This window comes from Manis pentadactyla, chromosome 7, assembly GCF_030020395.1.
Source record: "Manis pentadactyla isolate mManPen7 chromosome 7, mManPen7.hap1, whole genome shotgun sequence".
In the NCBI taxonomy this organism is placed as follows: domain Eukaryota; kingdom Metazoa; phylum Chordata; class Mammalia; order Pholidota; family Manidae; genus Manis; species Manis pentadactyla.
In genome coordinates this window covers 72426196-72442590 of record NC_080025.1, presented here as the reverse complement: position 1 = coordinate 72442590, position 16395 = coordinate 72426196, and the positions used below count along the sequence as shown (strand labels likewise).

General features: G+C 36.9%; 2 protein-coding genes across 2 annotated transcripts in view; one reads left to right on the top strand and one right to left on the bottom strand.

The window, feature by feature from the left end:
- Positions 1-16395, bottom strand: part of ZNF804B (zinc finger protein 804B) — a 567181-nt gene that overhangs the window by 524475 nt on the left and 26311 nt on the right. The gene's annotated exons all lie outside the window — the stretch shown is intronic.
- TEX47 (testis expressed 47) lies at positions 10985-11746 on the top strand. Its single transcript, XM_036911795.2, has one exon. The coding sequence runs from the start codon at positions 10985-10987 to the stop codon at positions 11744-11746; it is 762 nt and encodes a 253-aa protein (XP_036767690.2).

Here is a 16395-nt window from a genome sequence, read left to right as displayed (position 1 = left end):
CAGCAAGCACAATAAATACTCAAGTTGTTTGGCTAAAAGAGTTGAAAATTCTAAGGAGTGGTTGATCCAAACCACCTAATATTTGATTCTGAAACTTACTATATAATTCTGAAAATTTTGCCTTTATAGTTATGCTTTTATTCATCTTGTATTATTAATAGTTGTTTTTCACTAAGTGTATCATAACTGAACAGGAGAGTGGTTTAGCCAACTAAAAAGTAAAAAGTTTCCTAAGACAAAATAGTCACAAGGAAATCATTTTTCCCACTAACTAGCTCATTTGGATTCAGAGTTAAGACCATCTAGTTAGTACAGCCTATCTAAATCTTGAAAAATGTTATACTTAGAAATTCTCAAAGCTAAAAGAGGTACAAGATGATTATTTATCCATATTTCAGTACACAAAGGCACACAGAGTCCAATATAGCTTTGTCTCAGAATTCTTCGGAAATAAGTACCCATATTGAAATGGTTTTTCCATGAGGCCAACAGCAGCAGATAAGAGGCTGAGAGGTGTCTGTCACAGAGAAAAGGAACTACAGTGACAGATGAGGCATGGGCCAGAAAGGCACTGATGCATGTCTAGCAGATGCCTGCACTGAAAAATGAGGGAGGACCAGATGCTGCTCTTCTCCACTGTGATGTCACTGTGGACCCCAGGAATTTGTCCTCGGAAATGAAGTAGTCACCCCAGTTTATTTTCATTGCCTATAACTTACTTTGCAAAAAGTAAAAATAAATGACTGTAACTTAGGATGACATAAATTAAAAGCCATATTTAGCACCCTATGAGTCTCTGAAATGCCTACAATTGCTAATGTTAATTGGCGTAGTTTCTGAAGAAATGTGAACTATCCTGAATCAGAATGGGCAAAAGGGCTTAAAAATTAGTTTTAAGGTTTAGTTTTAAACTAAAATTTACATTTTAGTTGCAGGATAATAAAGGCTTATTGGATAAATTAAAGAAAACCTATTTAGATAACTAGCACATAGCCAATCTTAAAAATTTTTCTCGACATTTTTATTATATTGTTGCTCTGGTTACATGAAATAAAAGTGATAGAGTAATATTACCCTTACTTTAAAAAGAAATACTTTTTAAAGTCTTAACTTGCAGCCTAAATCCTCACTACATGCAATACAACATTATCTTAGTAGGCATTTCTGACTCTAAAATCTTGCTTTCCCAAACATCCTGAATAAAATTATTAAGACCATTAAACATGGCCCCATTGTGTTACTTCTCTGTGTAAAAACATTTAATGGTTCTCTATTGAGTATTACAAAATTCAGATTCCTATAACTGTTTTTAATAGCTTGAGCACCACTTACTTATTGAAACATTTAGCATATTCCTGAAAAGAACACAAGAAATACCATGTTTCAATATTTCAAAATGTATATGTTTTATATATATATATATATATATATATATATATATACACACACATACACACATATCCAACCTTGCTATAAGGTAGGCAAGTTGAGGACAATAATATCAATAGCCTCTTTGAGCCATGTTTTCCTTAACTGTAAAAACAATATGTTATGTTAGTGCTGCTAAGTTCCCTTCCAACTCAAAGTTTCATTGGTTCAATTTTCTCCACTCTGCATAGCACATTGATTGAAGTTAAACCAAGGTAATGACTAAAATAGATACTAGGTCACTGATGATGTATTTTAGCATAACAGATTATGTGGACCAGAGTAGATACTTGTATTGAAATTATGAAGATATTACACCAATCATAATTACCTTTGCGTGTGGAAAGCAACTTGGCAATTAGATTACTCAGACTTTTAGAGTCATGAAAAACTAGATCAAGATGTGTTGTGTGTTATGTCACGTGACATAACATGCACCACCAAGAGTTAGGAACTCATATGTCTTTAGAGCTCTTCCATCTGCCAAAGCAGAAAATAAATTTGATAAAAGAGGAAAAATAAACATAATTCAGAGTTTAGTGTTATTTGCAGTCTCCAAAATCCCTGTATAGAACTGACAATCTGAAAATATTGTCAAATCATGATACAGCATTCCATTTTCAGACTCCACCTTCCAGGTTAGACACAATGGCAGTTCAGAAAAAAACAGCTTGCTAGTTTTTAAGAGAGAAAAACCTAGGATCATTGTAGGATAATTACCTTATAAACTTCCTCCTCTGTAACTTACTGTCAGAGTGCTTTCATTCTTCTTGCTGCCAGCTGGTTTGGAAAAGGGTCTACTCTTTGACCGTGTATTGTACACTGACTCACTCAATGACTGCAACCTGGCTTCCCTCAACCATTATAGGGAATCATTTCTTTTTGGGGGGGTAAGTCTGGGAAACTTGTAATTGCCAATGTTAAAGGGTCACCTCAGTTCTAAAACTTTTTGAACTCTCTTTAAAATTTTACCATTATTGCCCGCTTTTAAATCCCTCTCTAAATTGACCTTCATGGCCCTGTGTTCTTAGCTTCCCACCTATCTCTGATGTTTTGCTGCCTCTGTCCTCATGCTACTCTTTCCCACCTTCTTTCCTGTCATTATCTCACAATTGCCTGGGTTTCCATGGTTTCCTTTCTTCCCTGGCACAGATGACTATCAAATTTGCACCACAATCCTGACTTTTCCAGACTCCTAACTGCATTTAAACATGGATGTTCCTACAACAACTCTGCATCGACATAATATTTACAAACTTTTTTTTTCTCCAAACCTGGGCTTTTTTCTCTACCCTCCACATATATAAAAAAAATCTTGGTACTCCTAGTTGCTGGCATTGAAACCACAGTCTCAACTTTAAATCCTTGCATACCTCATCTCCCACGTCCAGTTGACCAAGTCCTAGCTTGGTGATGATTTGCGTATCTTTCTCAGTCTTAGCAAGTGCCTTAGTTCAGTCAGACTCTTAACACTCCAACTGGGCTAAAATCTTTAAAGACCCACCTTTCTCTTAGTAGCAGGCTTTAGGCTAGCATACAAAGATGATCTCACTGCATGCAAGGTTTTCTTGAAATGCAGCTCAAGACTGTGTCTTGATAGTTGCTCTATCTTCCATCTTCATGTGTTTCTATCTTGACTCTCAGTCAGTAACCCCAGACATCCTTGAGCGTTGATCCTCCTTGTTCAACTTGGTCCAGAATCTGCCATCTTACAAGTTCTACCCATGAGCAGTTTCTCAAGCTAGACTATCCCAGACTACAAAAACAGAGCAATACATACATCACCTTTCACCTAAACATTACCACTGCCTTGTTCTCATTTTCCGGTGGAATAATGTAAACATGCTTAAAAATTTGAAAAGTGCATAACATGTATGTGGGGAAGCTGGGCTTCCTATGGCCAGGATCCTCACTGAAACTAAACCACCTGATGATCTAACTGGCCTATTGTTAGGCTGCCGCTTCCACACCTGTAGGCAATAAGCTATTATTGCGCTATAGAGAGAACTCAGCCCAGTGCTCTGGGCGGAAGCAGTGACGCTAGTGCTTGACCTACCGCCTGGAGAACAAGCCGGGTAATAAACCCTTTCATCCCAAGAACGTTCTACTGTCATTTCTTTGGTCACATTGAATCCATAGCGAAATTGCCCAGGGCTGAAACTCATTGGCAAGACAATTATCACCACCAAATTCCACAAACAATTGCCTAGATCTCTGTCTGGTTTCTGTATCTTTTTAAAAATAAAATTGGGATCACATGCTATACATATTTTGTATATCATTTACTTTAGTGAATATTTTTCCACGCATTTAAAATATTCTTCAAAAATGATTTCAGGGCACCAGACTATTCCATAATTAATTTATCTAGTCAATTTTCCAAAGTTCTCTTTTAATCCCTATAATAACCACACTTACATTAAACTGTTTGTCACTACTTTCACTTTTTTATGATATGTACCTAGCAGACGCATTATTTAGTCAAAGGGTATAAAATTTTTAAGCTGTGATCTGTGTCATCAAATTACTTTCCAGAAAAGCTGAACCAATTTACTCTTCAACTAGCAGAAGATAAGAGCACTCATACCCTAGCTGCAGTCTGTAAAAGTGCTCTGGCTGCCTCCAGTATTCCCCAGCTCTAACTCCACTGCATTTCACAGAGAACTTTCACAAACACAGTTTTGACTACAAGTACTCAAACCCTCCCAGTGATACTCTACCACCCACGGAGTAAACTTCAAACCTCTGAGCAGGGCCTCCAAGTCCTCCACAAACTGGGTGCAGCTTCCTTTTTCTCCTTGTCGGTTTCTCCCTTCTGCTCAGCTTCTAGCCTAGGCCAGCAGCTCTGCTCCAGGCTACCTTAGAATCACCTGGAGAAGCCTTCACAAATGCAGATGTTAGAGCTCCATTCCACACTAATTAAATAAGTACCAAGAGCTGGCTTGCTTTTTAATTCTCCACCAGGTGATTCTAACAGAGCCAGCATTTAAATCACCACAGCTAGCTCATTCTTCCTTAAAATGAAATAGGTAATAACAAGAACACTTGTCAAAATGTAAATTCTTGGGTCTCACTTTAAGTATATTAACTCAGACTTTTCAGGGCTAGAGACCAGGAAGCTGCAATCTGGCAAACCTGCAGGTACTGTGGTTTGAGAATTACACTCTAGTTCAACTAACTACTGCCGTTTTCTTAATAAAGTGCCATGTGTCCCAACTCTGCAGCTTTATGCTTCAAGCGTATGGAGTCTGCCCCATACCTTCCCTGTTCCCCATCCCCTCCAGACCATAAATTATTTTCATGCCCAGCTTAAGTGCTGATTCTCCAGCCAGGTTTAATTGTTCCAGCATTTTGCATTTTCAGTGTTCATTGTTTCTATTTTTATTATAATATTTCTTCTCTCCAGCCTGTGGGGAAGTTGGGGTTCCTATGCCAGGAACTTCACTGAACTTAAACCACCTGATGATGTAACTGGCCTGTTGCTAGGCTACCGCTTCCACACCTTTAGGCAATAAGCTATTATTGCACTATATAGAGAGCTCGGCCCAGTGCTCTGGGCAGAGGTAGAGATGTTACTGCTCGACCTCCTGCCGGGACAACAAGCTGGGTAACTGTCTTGCCAATGGGTTTCAGCCCCGGGCAAGTTCACTATGGATTCAGTGTGACCCAAGAAAATGACAGCAAAACGTTCTTGGGGTGAACGGGTTATACCCAACTTTATTTCCAGGTGGCAGGTCAGTCACTAAAATCCCATTCACTCAGAGTGAGCCTGCATGCAGCAAGCCGGTCTCTGCCTCTGGGCCCCTCTGTCCGCACAGCTGTCCTCTGGGCCCCTGTTCTCACAGCCGTCCTCTGGGCCTCTGTCCTCGGCACTGCCACCACTCCAGCCTCTACTCTGCTCTCCTGCAGCTTTGCATCCCTGCCACCATGTTGTGCCCAGAGCACTGGGCAGAGCTCTTTTTATGGAGTCAACAGCCATGTATTGCCCACAGGTATGCAGTGAGCTAGTCAACCGCGAGGTGAGAATCCTGGCCACAGGAACTCTCGTTTTATCCACAGCAACAAACCCTTTCACCCCAAAGAACATTTTGCTGTCAATTTCTTTGGTCACATTGAATCCATAGCGAACTTGCCCAGGGCTGAAACCCATTGGCAAGACAAGCCCTGTACTGGATATAGCTGTGTAGACCTTAAGTTCCACTAGTGGAATTGAATTTCTCATGTGTAGATACAATATCTAATTCACAGGAATATCTCGATAGCATTTGGCATACTTTTCTATAAATAGTAGACATATATTAAATGTCTGAATTGAGTAACACTATTCCTCTCCTTGATTAATAATTGTAAAGCAATGCTCCATGTTTTTGAAAAAGAGAGGCAATGTGGAAGAAAGTAATCTAGTCTTCTTTTTTTATAAATCTTCGAATATCCAGTGAGTGCTTTGGTAACTAACGTTACTCTGGTTTGCTCTGCTACTCAAGTCTACAGTTGATCCTTGAACAACATGGGAAAGAGGGGTGCCTACCCTCACCAGTCAAAAATCTTCATATAACTTTTGACACCCTCAGAATTTAACTACTAATAGCCTGATGTTGACTGGAAGTGTTACTGATAACAGATTGATAACACATATTTTGTATTTTATATGTATCATATACTATATTCCTACAATAAAATAGAGAAAACAAAATGTTTTTCAAATTGCTGTAAACCTCCAAAAAATTCCAATATATATATATTTTTAAATCCACATATAAGTGGACCCATGCAGTTCAAACCTATGTTGTTCAAGGGTCAACTGTATTTCGTTCATTAGTTTATGCGTATACTCTTAGTGAAATGCTCTACCCAAGTTGTTAGCCATTTATTTAGACCATGAATTCTCTTACACTGATTATTTAGGTATGTCAAATCACAGAAAAGGTTAGCGGAAGGATTTAGTGTTTTTTGTTTCTCTAGTACATGAGCACAAGGGAATGGTTAAAGTAGGATCTGGTGTTCAAGGTAGAAATCAAGTTCAGTTAATGCATATCCTCGCATCCTAAAGGAATGAACTCAAGAAACATTCACAAAGCCATTCCCCAAGTCTATTCTCTGAAGGCATGCCCAAATAAGAACTCTTTGATTAAGCTTTCCAAGAAATCCCAGCTACCCTTTTAACCTTGGTGTTTCTAAAGCACTGAGCATCATTTGCACGGTATTTATTATGTTTTTCCCTGCCTTGTGGTGATCATGGAAATCTTATCAACTTTACTAGACTATAAACTCCTAAAATTAGGGACCAGATGTTTTCATATTTGTGTTTTTTACAATGCCTATGATATGACCTGGCACACTAAAGGTGTAGATAAACTGAGATGAATGAGAAGAAAAAGACAGTGCATCAATTTTGTTGAATCCCAGGTACAACACAGGAGTTTTTCTATCAATTTACTTTATCCAAACCACAGGCTATCCTCCATTTCCAAAGATTTGTCATGTCACAGAGGAGCAAAGAATGACCCTGCAACCAAGGATAGAGAGCAGGAATAATTTATCTTCTCTTTACCCTATGCAGACAGAGTAAGGAGGCTGTTGAGTTGTATTGCAAGTTACTTAAATACTCCCGGCTTTAGTTTCCCCTTCTACGTATTCTGGGCAAAATGTTTATCTACCTTACAGGGTTGTTGTGAAGATTTAATTAATTAATATGTGTAAAAGCATCTAGTGCACTACATGGTAAAGAATCAATTAATGGTATTTAATCCTTTTAATCCTTTCTATCTTCCTTATAAAGATAAAGGGACATTGGAAATTGTTTTTCAGGGACATTTGGTTCCAGAGAATAAAACCAGAGCATAAAGTAAACAGTGAATATTAAGGTTCACTACTTGACATGAGTTACAAATGTTATGTTGTATATTTATGTGAGATAATTGGATAACAAGAATGGACAGGTAAATAACTGAAAGAGGATTCCTCAGCATCATAAGTTTCAGTTCAGGTTCTGTCACCTGTCAGTTGTCTGACCTTGGATATATACTCTAAAGAGATCACCCTGACAGGAACAACACTGATGTCTCTTTAACCCATTGGAAGGATAGAAGAGCTCTGCTAGAGTCACCACCTGAGGGTAAATAACTGGCCTTTAATAGATGGAACAAAAGGACTGGGGCATCTGGGAAATCAAATGCTGTGTGTTCATTAAAAGGAGAGGGTACAATTTTAATTATATACACCATTCAATCAAAAACTGTCCAAAATCTCTGTTGTTTCTATTATTATCTGCTCACAACTTGACACTTAGGAGTATGCTTCATGAAAAGCAAGAAAAAAAGGTAACTTACCTTTCAATGTTTCAGATAGCCATGTGACAATGAAACTAAACTTTGGAAGAAGTAAACCAACAAGTAAAAATGCACTGAGAAAAGGAAAAATACATTGGGAAAATATAGGTCAAACTATTACCTATGGTGGTAACAACTATCACTTCTAGTTGTGTTAGCTTAAGCCACACAAAATGGTCAATACCAGGTTTTAGCTTATAAAAATGGCAACTTCATATGGTTTAAGCTGATATCACCTAGAAGATTATCACTCTTTTGAAGAAGGGATGCCCTAGTGATTATTTTATGTAGTTTACATGAGGGATAATGATGAAAGATTACCACTTTTCTACTAGATTTATATTGAAGGCACCACAATATATTAAAGAAAGGAGAAACTAAAAGCACACATGGAGAGAAAAATCACAATTAAGGTCCTTTTTATAAGGGAAGAAGAGTGTTACCTATGTATAAAAGGTTAAGTTTGTGCATTCAAAGGGGCTTCTGGATAGCAATGCCCCACATATTCTCCTGCTAGCTTTGATCAATGTGTTAGGTAACAAACCCTGCAGTTTCAGGTCCCCATTTTCTCTCTGTTACAATTCATCACTGTGGATTAGAAGTGCCAGAAATCTCTCTGGGCCTGGTGAAGGCAAAAACTCCTCTCCTAGCATTCTATGGGGTGGGGAGAGTGGGGGAAAGGGGGGGCGGTGTTAGTAAACAGGGGAGAAAATCTAGAAAAATTAGAAGGTAAAAGACTCCTATTCATAATCCAAATAAAGAGCAAGCATTACGAAGCGGGTAGTAGAAATCAAAAACCCATGATACGATATAAATTTTAGGAAACTTCATGAAAAGATAAGACTAAGGTTGCTGGCCTAGGACATGAGTAAAAAATGTTAATAGAGACATAAATGGGGGTATTTGTAAAGGGAAATATATAGAAAATAACAGTTATAGTGTTGGCATTTTAAATTTGAAGAGATAGAGGTATATCCAAGGAGAAGAGCTATATATAAAATTACAGTTCATGAGTCTTCCAAGCAGAGAAAATATTGAGATGGGAACTCAATTTTTACTTCTTTGTCACCTCCAACAACTAGTTGTATTTTCCTTGTACCTGAGATTGAGAAGAGTTCAAGTCCACAGCTGGACTCAGCAGGAGACTCCACGGTGAGTCAACTATTGGATTTGGAGGTAAGAGTGACAGCAAGGACCTCCCACTGCCCTCACAAAGGAGAAACGCAGATGGTGCCGAGCTAATTGGGCAAGAAGGCAGAGTGAGGGAAGATCTGCCTGATGGGCAAAGAGCCTCAGTGTGGGCTGAGCCACAGAGTCACAGATACCAAGGTAGGCGAGGAGGTCATACAGGGGGAATAGTAAACACAGTCACGTTCAGCAGAGCAGTAAGAAGAATGAGCGTGAGAACAGTGCCTAGACAGGACAATGACAAGGTACTGTGCATCGAGGGCAAGACTGTCATTCAGGGACCAATGAAGTGAAACAGTGAGAATTAGTCAACTTTGTGTACCACACAATGAAGAAATTAAGTCACTCTCAGCCTTCACTTTCTGGGGTAATTAATCAATGTATATCGTTAAAGCCAGAACATTAGTTTGCATAACACAAACCTTTGGGGCAGCAGAAACTAACCTAAGATTTCATTTTTAAAAATTGAATAATAGTGTTTTCTAACTTTGTTTTACAATTATGGGTTAGACCTCAGGTGAATGCAATTTTAGGATGTGATATTATTTTTATTCTAAAAATTAACTTAAATTCACACTGGGAAAATGAACCTCTAGAGGAGAACTTTCTTAAAAGTGCCACCATTACACAGACTTTAATATTCTTATAGGCTTTAATTAGTGCACAAATACCTCTTCACCCTCGGCAGTCGGGAGGTTGTTGGAAGCAAGTTTGAATTGTATGAAAGTTATATTCCATGCTTTAGTTTTCTCTCCCATAAACTGTGGACAGAAAGAAAAAAAAAAGTAATATGTCTAGGAAGATGCTGTTGTCCACCATCTATCTCACTTGCAAAAGCACCTGGCTACAAATAAGCCATTCCAGAAAAGAATCTCTCATGTCCTCTACAGAAATGTTTCAGCGCCTTGAGATACTGTCATGAAATGAGATATGGGAGTCGGGCAGCGCTCCGGCCCTTTAACCCCAAGGATACTCCGAGTCACTAAGGCACCACGGCAATCAGAATGGAACACAGGACAGCTACCGGGCCCCACACACTGGCAGCTGGAAGAGCCCTGCAGGCCAAGCGGGGCCTTGAGGGCAGGGGAAAGGCAGAGCACTTGAAGAAAGAAGTGTTAAGTTCATCTAGAGGGAAGAAAAGGAGATTTGTAACAAGAACATGTTGAAAGTAAAAGAATTTTTTATTTGACTACCTATAACAACAACCAAAAAAGAGAAAAGGAACAATTTCTGAGTTTCTTGATAGGAGAAAAAAAGAATCAAAACTAGTTACCTCAAAATTTACTGTTATTACCGAAGCAACACTATTAATTTTTAATGTACTCAGCAAAGGTTAAATAAGCCAATTAGGACTTAAGAGATCTCCAGATTTTTTTTTTGTAATTACTGACCGGTTACATTTCTAAAAGAAATTGGGGATTACCATAAAAATGCCACTTTTTTAAGATCTGACAAATTAAGAATAGTCTGTCATCACCAGTACATAAATGAAAAGACATTTATTTTAATGTGATACTAATGCTACTTACCATCAGTGACCCTCAGCAGTTCTGTTCCTCTGTGTGTGTGTGTGTGTGTGTGTGTGTGTGTGTGTGTGTGTGTGTGTGTGTGTGGTGAGAGAGAGCAAGAGAGAGAAAAGAGTGATTCAAAGATGGGACTGAGAGACAATATAAGTTGAAGGAGAAAATAATAATAATGTAAACCAAAAAAGTGTGAATTACTCTGAAGTTCTCTTTTCTCCCCACTGCCCAGTTCATTGGAGACCTTTTCCCTAGGACGCGAGTGTTATTTCATTGTGAACTTAAAATCTCTATGACTGGAGTCTTATTTTAACCTCTTTCATTTCAGAGACACAGTTTATCGATAAACCTGTGAAAGGAGTTGACTATCCATTACCATTTGACAAACTGAGTAAACTCTTTTTCTTTTGTTGTGAGAACAAATAAATACAAGTTCATCACTGAAGAGGTATCCTGATAAGGTAAATATTGTGATAATTTAAAAACAGAAATCATCTAGAAGAATAAATAGGACTCATCATGTCCTTCTCAGGCCCTTCCCAAAAAAACAACAGAAGGTCTTTTGCATTTGAATCTCTTCTAATGCCTCAAGTTCCTCGTACCAATTACTTGCATTTTCAGGAAGAGAAGCAAAGACTACAGATGAAGAAATTTCTTCTTCATAGGATGTTTTTAGTGGCCAAGATAACACCAAACACAGAAAAAAAGGCTATTGCTAAATACTATGAACAAGTGTTTCAGTCCATTCTGAAGTGTCACCTAGGAGAAGCAGTGACAGGACTGTTGCTCATATACCCAACTTCCATGGTGCATATCCTTGAGTCTTCCAATGATACTCTTTACCAAATTCTTTTAGATTATCTAAACCATAAAAAGAATGAAACGGACTTTTTCATCCAAGAAATGAAAATTATAGTTGTGTCCCATAACATCCCAACAAGGCTGTTTATGCAATGGCATGTTTCAGTAATAAAAGGGCCAGTCATGTATCTTGATGATGTGACCCAGTCACAGTCCCTAGAAGAGGTCATCACAGAGTTTCTCACCCAACTCCATAAACTGGCACTCCACCTTTTTAAAACGGTTAAAGTGGGAACTAAAGGACCAGGTGATAACTTGCACCAACTCATACCTGAATTACTCCTCCCAGAACAAACTGTACAGTACTTCTGCAGATCTGAAGAATTAATGGACCCAGAAACTTTCATAAACATGTACAATAAGCCTGTACATGTGACTTTGGATTCTGAGGTGGTATGGCCCACTCCTTCCCGCTTCTAGAATTGAGAGCAATGTGGTCAAATCTCTTAAGGAATAAAATAAAGGAATAAGAGGAAAATATTTCTAAAGTTACTCTTCAAAAAAGAAACAGAACACCACAACATACACAAAGGTAATATAATAATCTTTATAAAGTATGTTAAGCTAAACATAAAATTTTAACTATTGTGATGTTAAATTCAATAAATTATTTGAATAGGCAGAGGAGGTTAATAATCTAATAATAAATTCTTAAATGTAACATCATTTTGATGGAATGACAAATTTTTAAAGAAAAGTATAGATGAAAAAGCACAAATTCATGATTCAGAATCTCATTCATTCTCTCAGTGGTCAATGAGCAGCTGTCAGCACACAGGACCAAAGTTTAGGAAAGATCATTTTGTTCTGAGTACAAAATTTAGGGGAAAAAAATACTACCCTTGAGTCAATTGGAACCTAGTTTGGAGTAAAAGTAAATATGATAAGATATGATCGTTATTTTAGCAATAAAAAAGAAAATACTTTAAGAGTAAAGGAATAATCTTTATATTAGTCCTGAATTCAGAAAACAAAACCTAAACTTTGAAAATGGTTCCAAAGCTCACATATTCTGAACTCTATAATCAAGAATGTTAAAGCCACTATAAAGCTAAAGAACACAATAGGTTTTTCAAATGACCAGAAAATATATCATAGGAAGGCACTGTATTTTTTCATGCAAAATCATATATCGAGCACCTTTCATATGACAGACATTTGCCAGGTGCTACGGATATGACAGGGTACACAGAAGACATGATTCCTGCTCACTTGTAAAACTTTTTTATAAATGATTCCACTAAGATAAACAAATTGGTTGTTTTCAGTTTACTTCCTCTAAAGCAATTTATGTGAAATTTCTATGTGATCTATTTCAAGTTAGTCTCCCCCTTCCTTTACACAAGATTAGTGCACTTTTGCATTAAAACTTTTATACTTTATTGAAACAAAGTCACATTAATATTTTGACTTCAATGATTTTTATACAAAATTAATTCCATATCTTGTAAAACAGACTCTGGATTTAATGGAAGAAATACTGTTATATTATTTTAGCTTCTTTTTTACTGTTCATTTGATTTTTCAGTCCCTTTGTGATGGGGGAAGCAATCTCGGTGTGAACCTCAAATTTGTCATAAGCAGGTCACTGGTCATTCTTTGTTCACATCAGAATAAAATTTCAAGAAAAGACCATTCCTGTTTTTAAATTTGGTAATACAGATGTAGATAGAGAATGGCATTTTTCACTTTTAGAGGAGCTTGAATTTCTGTACATTTAAATTTAATAATAGAAAGAGTATATTGTAGGTAAAATGAGAAGTAATTTTTCTGCCAAAAAAAAGCATGTAATTTACAAACCTTTATCAATTTAGCAAGTATTAAATACCTAATATTTGTCAGTAATGTGCTATTTACTCTTTGAACTGAGAAAGACACAGGCACCCATTGAAAGTAAATGTTTAGTGACAAAATGAATTGGAAGTAAGAGTAAATGCTTTTCAGGCCAAAGTGAAAACAAAAATAAAAATATATAAAAATGGAGAAAACAAGAAGTAAGCGTTGGTCTAGGCTTTGAATGGATGTAAGGAGAGGTTTGAAGGGCAAGCAAATGTATTTGAGAACAGAGAACAAGCAGAAATAGGAAGGAGAAAAGAATAAATGTTCATTGGATTGAATAGAATCCAAATAGCAGGGTGAACTTTGTTTGGGAACAGTGTGTTTTAAAGCTAGCTACTGAATGGAAGTATGGTTTATAAATAAAATGACATATTTATACATAAATAAATAAGTATGACTCTGTATTTTCCAAAAATGGTCACTGCAATGTGTCCCATCCCATGGGCTGTTCCTACATGTGACCTGAACATTCCTCCCATCAGGTGATGGCTTTGAAACCCCTCCCCTTGAAGACAGGCAGAACTTTGTGACCATCTGGACCAACAGAGTACAAGGAAAGTACTTCCATGTGATCTCCAAGGCTGGGTCATAAAAATGCCAAGCTCATGCCTTGATCACCGGAATGCTAGCTCTCTGAACCTGAACAATATGCCGTGAGCAGTCCAAACAGTCTTCCAGATGATATCCCCAGCTGAGGTCTTAGCCAACAGCCAGAATCACCACTAGATAAGTGAGTGAGTGAACCTGTCAACTGTAGCCTTTCAGTTAACCCCGGATTTCAAGTGAGCCCAGCTGACATTGGGGAGAGTAGTGGCACCCTGTATGAATTGCAGATCTGTGAACAACATAAATGACTGCTGTTAATTTAAACCACTAGGTGTTTTGGGTGGATGATAATAATCTATTATTAATAATCTATAACAGGAATAATTACATCTTTTATATTTATTTATAAATATATATATATATAATTTCATATCTTCTATGTATTCATTCATTCATGAAACTAATATTTGCTAAATATCTACTAGTAAATATTTACTAGGGGGCCAAGGACTGCTCGTCACTGGGTATACAAGTGCAGTAAGATGCATATCTTCCACACTGCCTGGCATAGATCGTTTATTGGTCGAGAATACTATCTGTTGTGAGAAATATTGACAGAAAATTAACTCATTAAGCCAAAGGAACACTAAAAGTCTAAGTCATTTTGGAGGAAATTATAGAAAATATTTAAATGATAATATTACCGATTTACTTAAATACTGTTATTGTATATGTGAAGGATTCATGAAATGTCAACTGTGAAAATTAATGGAAAATAAGCACAAAGAGACTAAATTAACTACAGTTATAGATGTATTTTAGCGAACACACTAGAGTGAGTTTTTTCTAATGAAAGTAATCCTTTCTAGTAGTTACCTGAAGTCTTATTCCTATTCCAGTGATGTCAATTCCGAAACATTGTTACTCTTTAAGACAAATGAATTAAGAAGTTTGTAAATCAAAGGAAGTTTAAATATTTTAGTTACATATAGTTTTTGATTCCCAAATAATACATACACTCCAACTTGTATAGTGACCTTAATACCTTCAAGGTACTGAGGCATTTGAGATATTGGTGACCTTAATACCTTAAATCTTCACTCACGGAAATGTTTGCTTTTTAAAATACTACACTCACTCTCAAAGGAAGATTCCCTGTCTCTGAATATCAAAAGAGTATGACACTGACTCTAAGGGGAAATAAACAAATGTTTTCAGGAAGGGTTGTATTATTGAGATTCCTATAAACTTAGTAATATCAAAGGGGACAACCCTCATTTAGCTGTGTACATTTAGGGACATTTGATGAAATGAAGAAATATTATACCTTAAAAATGTAATTTAATTTTATAAACTCCAAAAATATGACTCACTAATCCTTAGAAGGACTCATAAATTAATTCTCAACTCAATGAGAGTCATAACTTCCTTACAATAAAACTTTACATAAAACCAGAGTCCCGAAGTTAACCCAAACAGAAAATGAGTATTTTAACATTCAATGTTCATGTAACAATGAACATATAGCAAATACATATATTCAATGAACATGTAACATTGAAGTGGATTGGCTGGTGTCATTCCAATCCTGTTTTGATAGGGATATCTTTGCAATAGACTGATGTGCTGATATGTTTTTTTCAGAGTAACCAAGGACTTTCAGGAAGATTATAGTTTGAAAGAAACTCCCCCCACCAGGGTGAATTTGAAAATTCTACTGTCTTTATTTTAGCTAAAAAAAGTACCTGGATTCTTTGTGGAGAATTGTTGCTTAATACAAATAGATTTTTACATTCAAGGACCTTATCAAATCTTCAACAACACAAAACCACATTTCAACTCAATTAAACATATTTCTAGCAGTAGAATTCATCTAGCTTCTAAGAGGAAGAAAAATTGTAGCAGCCTATCACCAACTTCATATAGCAAAGTACTTTTAGATTATTTCATATTGAAAAAATGACAGCATAGAATCAGAGTTCTCCCCTTGTGGTCAATTATGTAAATTTCCAGATTACCTGCTGATAGGACTTACATAATAAAACTAGTGCATAGTTTTTATGTATTTAAAAGAACCCCCAAAGGTACCTTTCAAATATTTGCTCTACTCCCCTTGTTTTGCAGATAAAGATTCTGAGACCCAAAGATATAAAGTGTTTTGCCAACAGTATAAACAAGAGTTGGTAACAGTAGTCCCCTATTTCCACTTTCCCACTTTACAAAATTAATTGTGGTCATGGTTAAAAGTCTGGATTTAATTCTAAGCATTCTCTTCACTACTACACCATACCCTTCCATTCCTCACATAGTGCCTTCTTGAGATGTCCCATTGGGTTTCCACACGTATCTCCATCTCCACATGCTCTAGGTAGAATGTGTCATTCCCGCCACCACCATTCCTTCAATCTGCTCCCCTACTTAAATGCCTTGTTGCTATAAAATGGACCGTGCTCCACATAGTTTCCAAGTCAGAAGCTGAGTATTGTCCTAATTTTCTCCATTTTTATCACTGACCAACAATCAATCCAAGCCCCACCCATTTTCTCAATAAGTATTTCTAGTGTCTTGTCTGGTTTCTGTGCCCTCCTTAGGAATCTCCATCACTCCATTCTCTTCTTCCTCTTTTTCTAGTCTACATAATATTCCTACCAAAGATAAATGTAGTATAGTACAAAAGAGAACCA

Bases quoted from the DNA above. Each gene is read 5' to 3' on its own strand.
- TEX47 (XM_036911795.2), top strand. From the start codon at position 10,985: ATGTCCTTCTCAGGCCCTTCCCAAAAAAACAACAGAAGGTCTTTTGCA.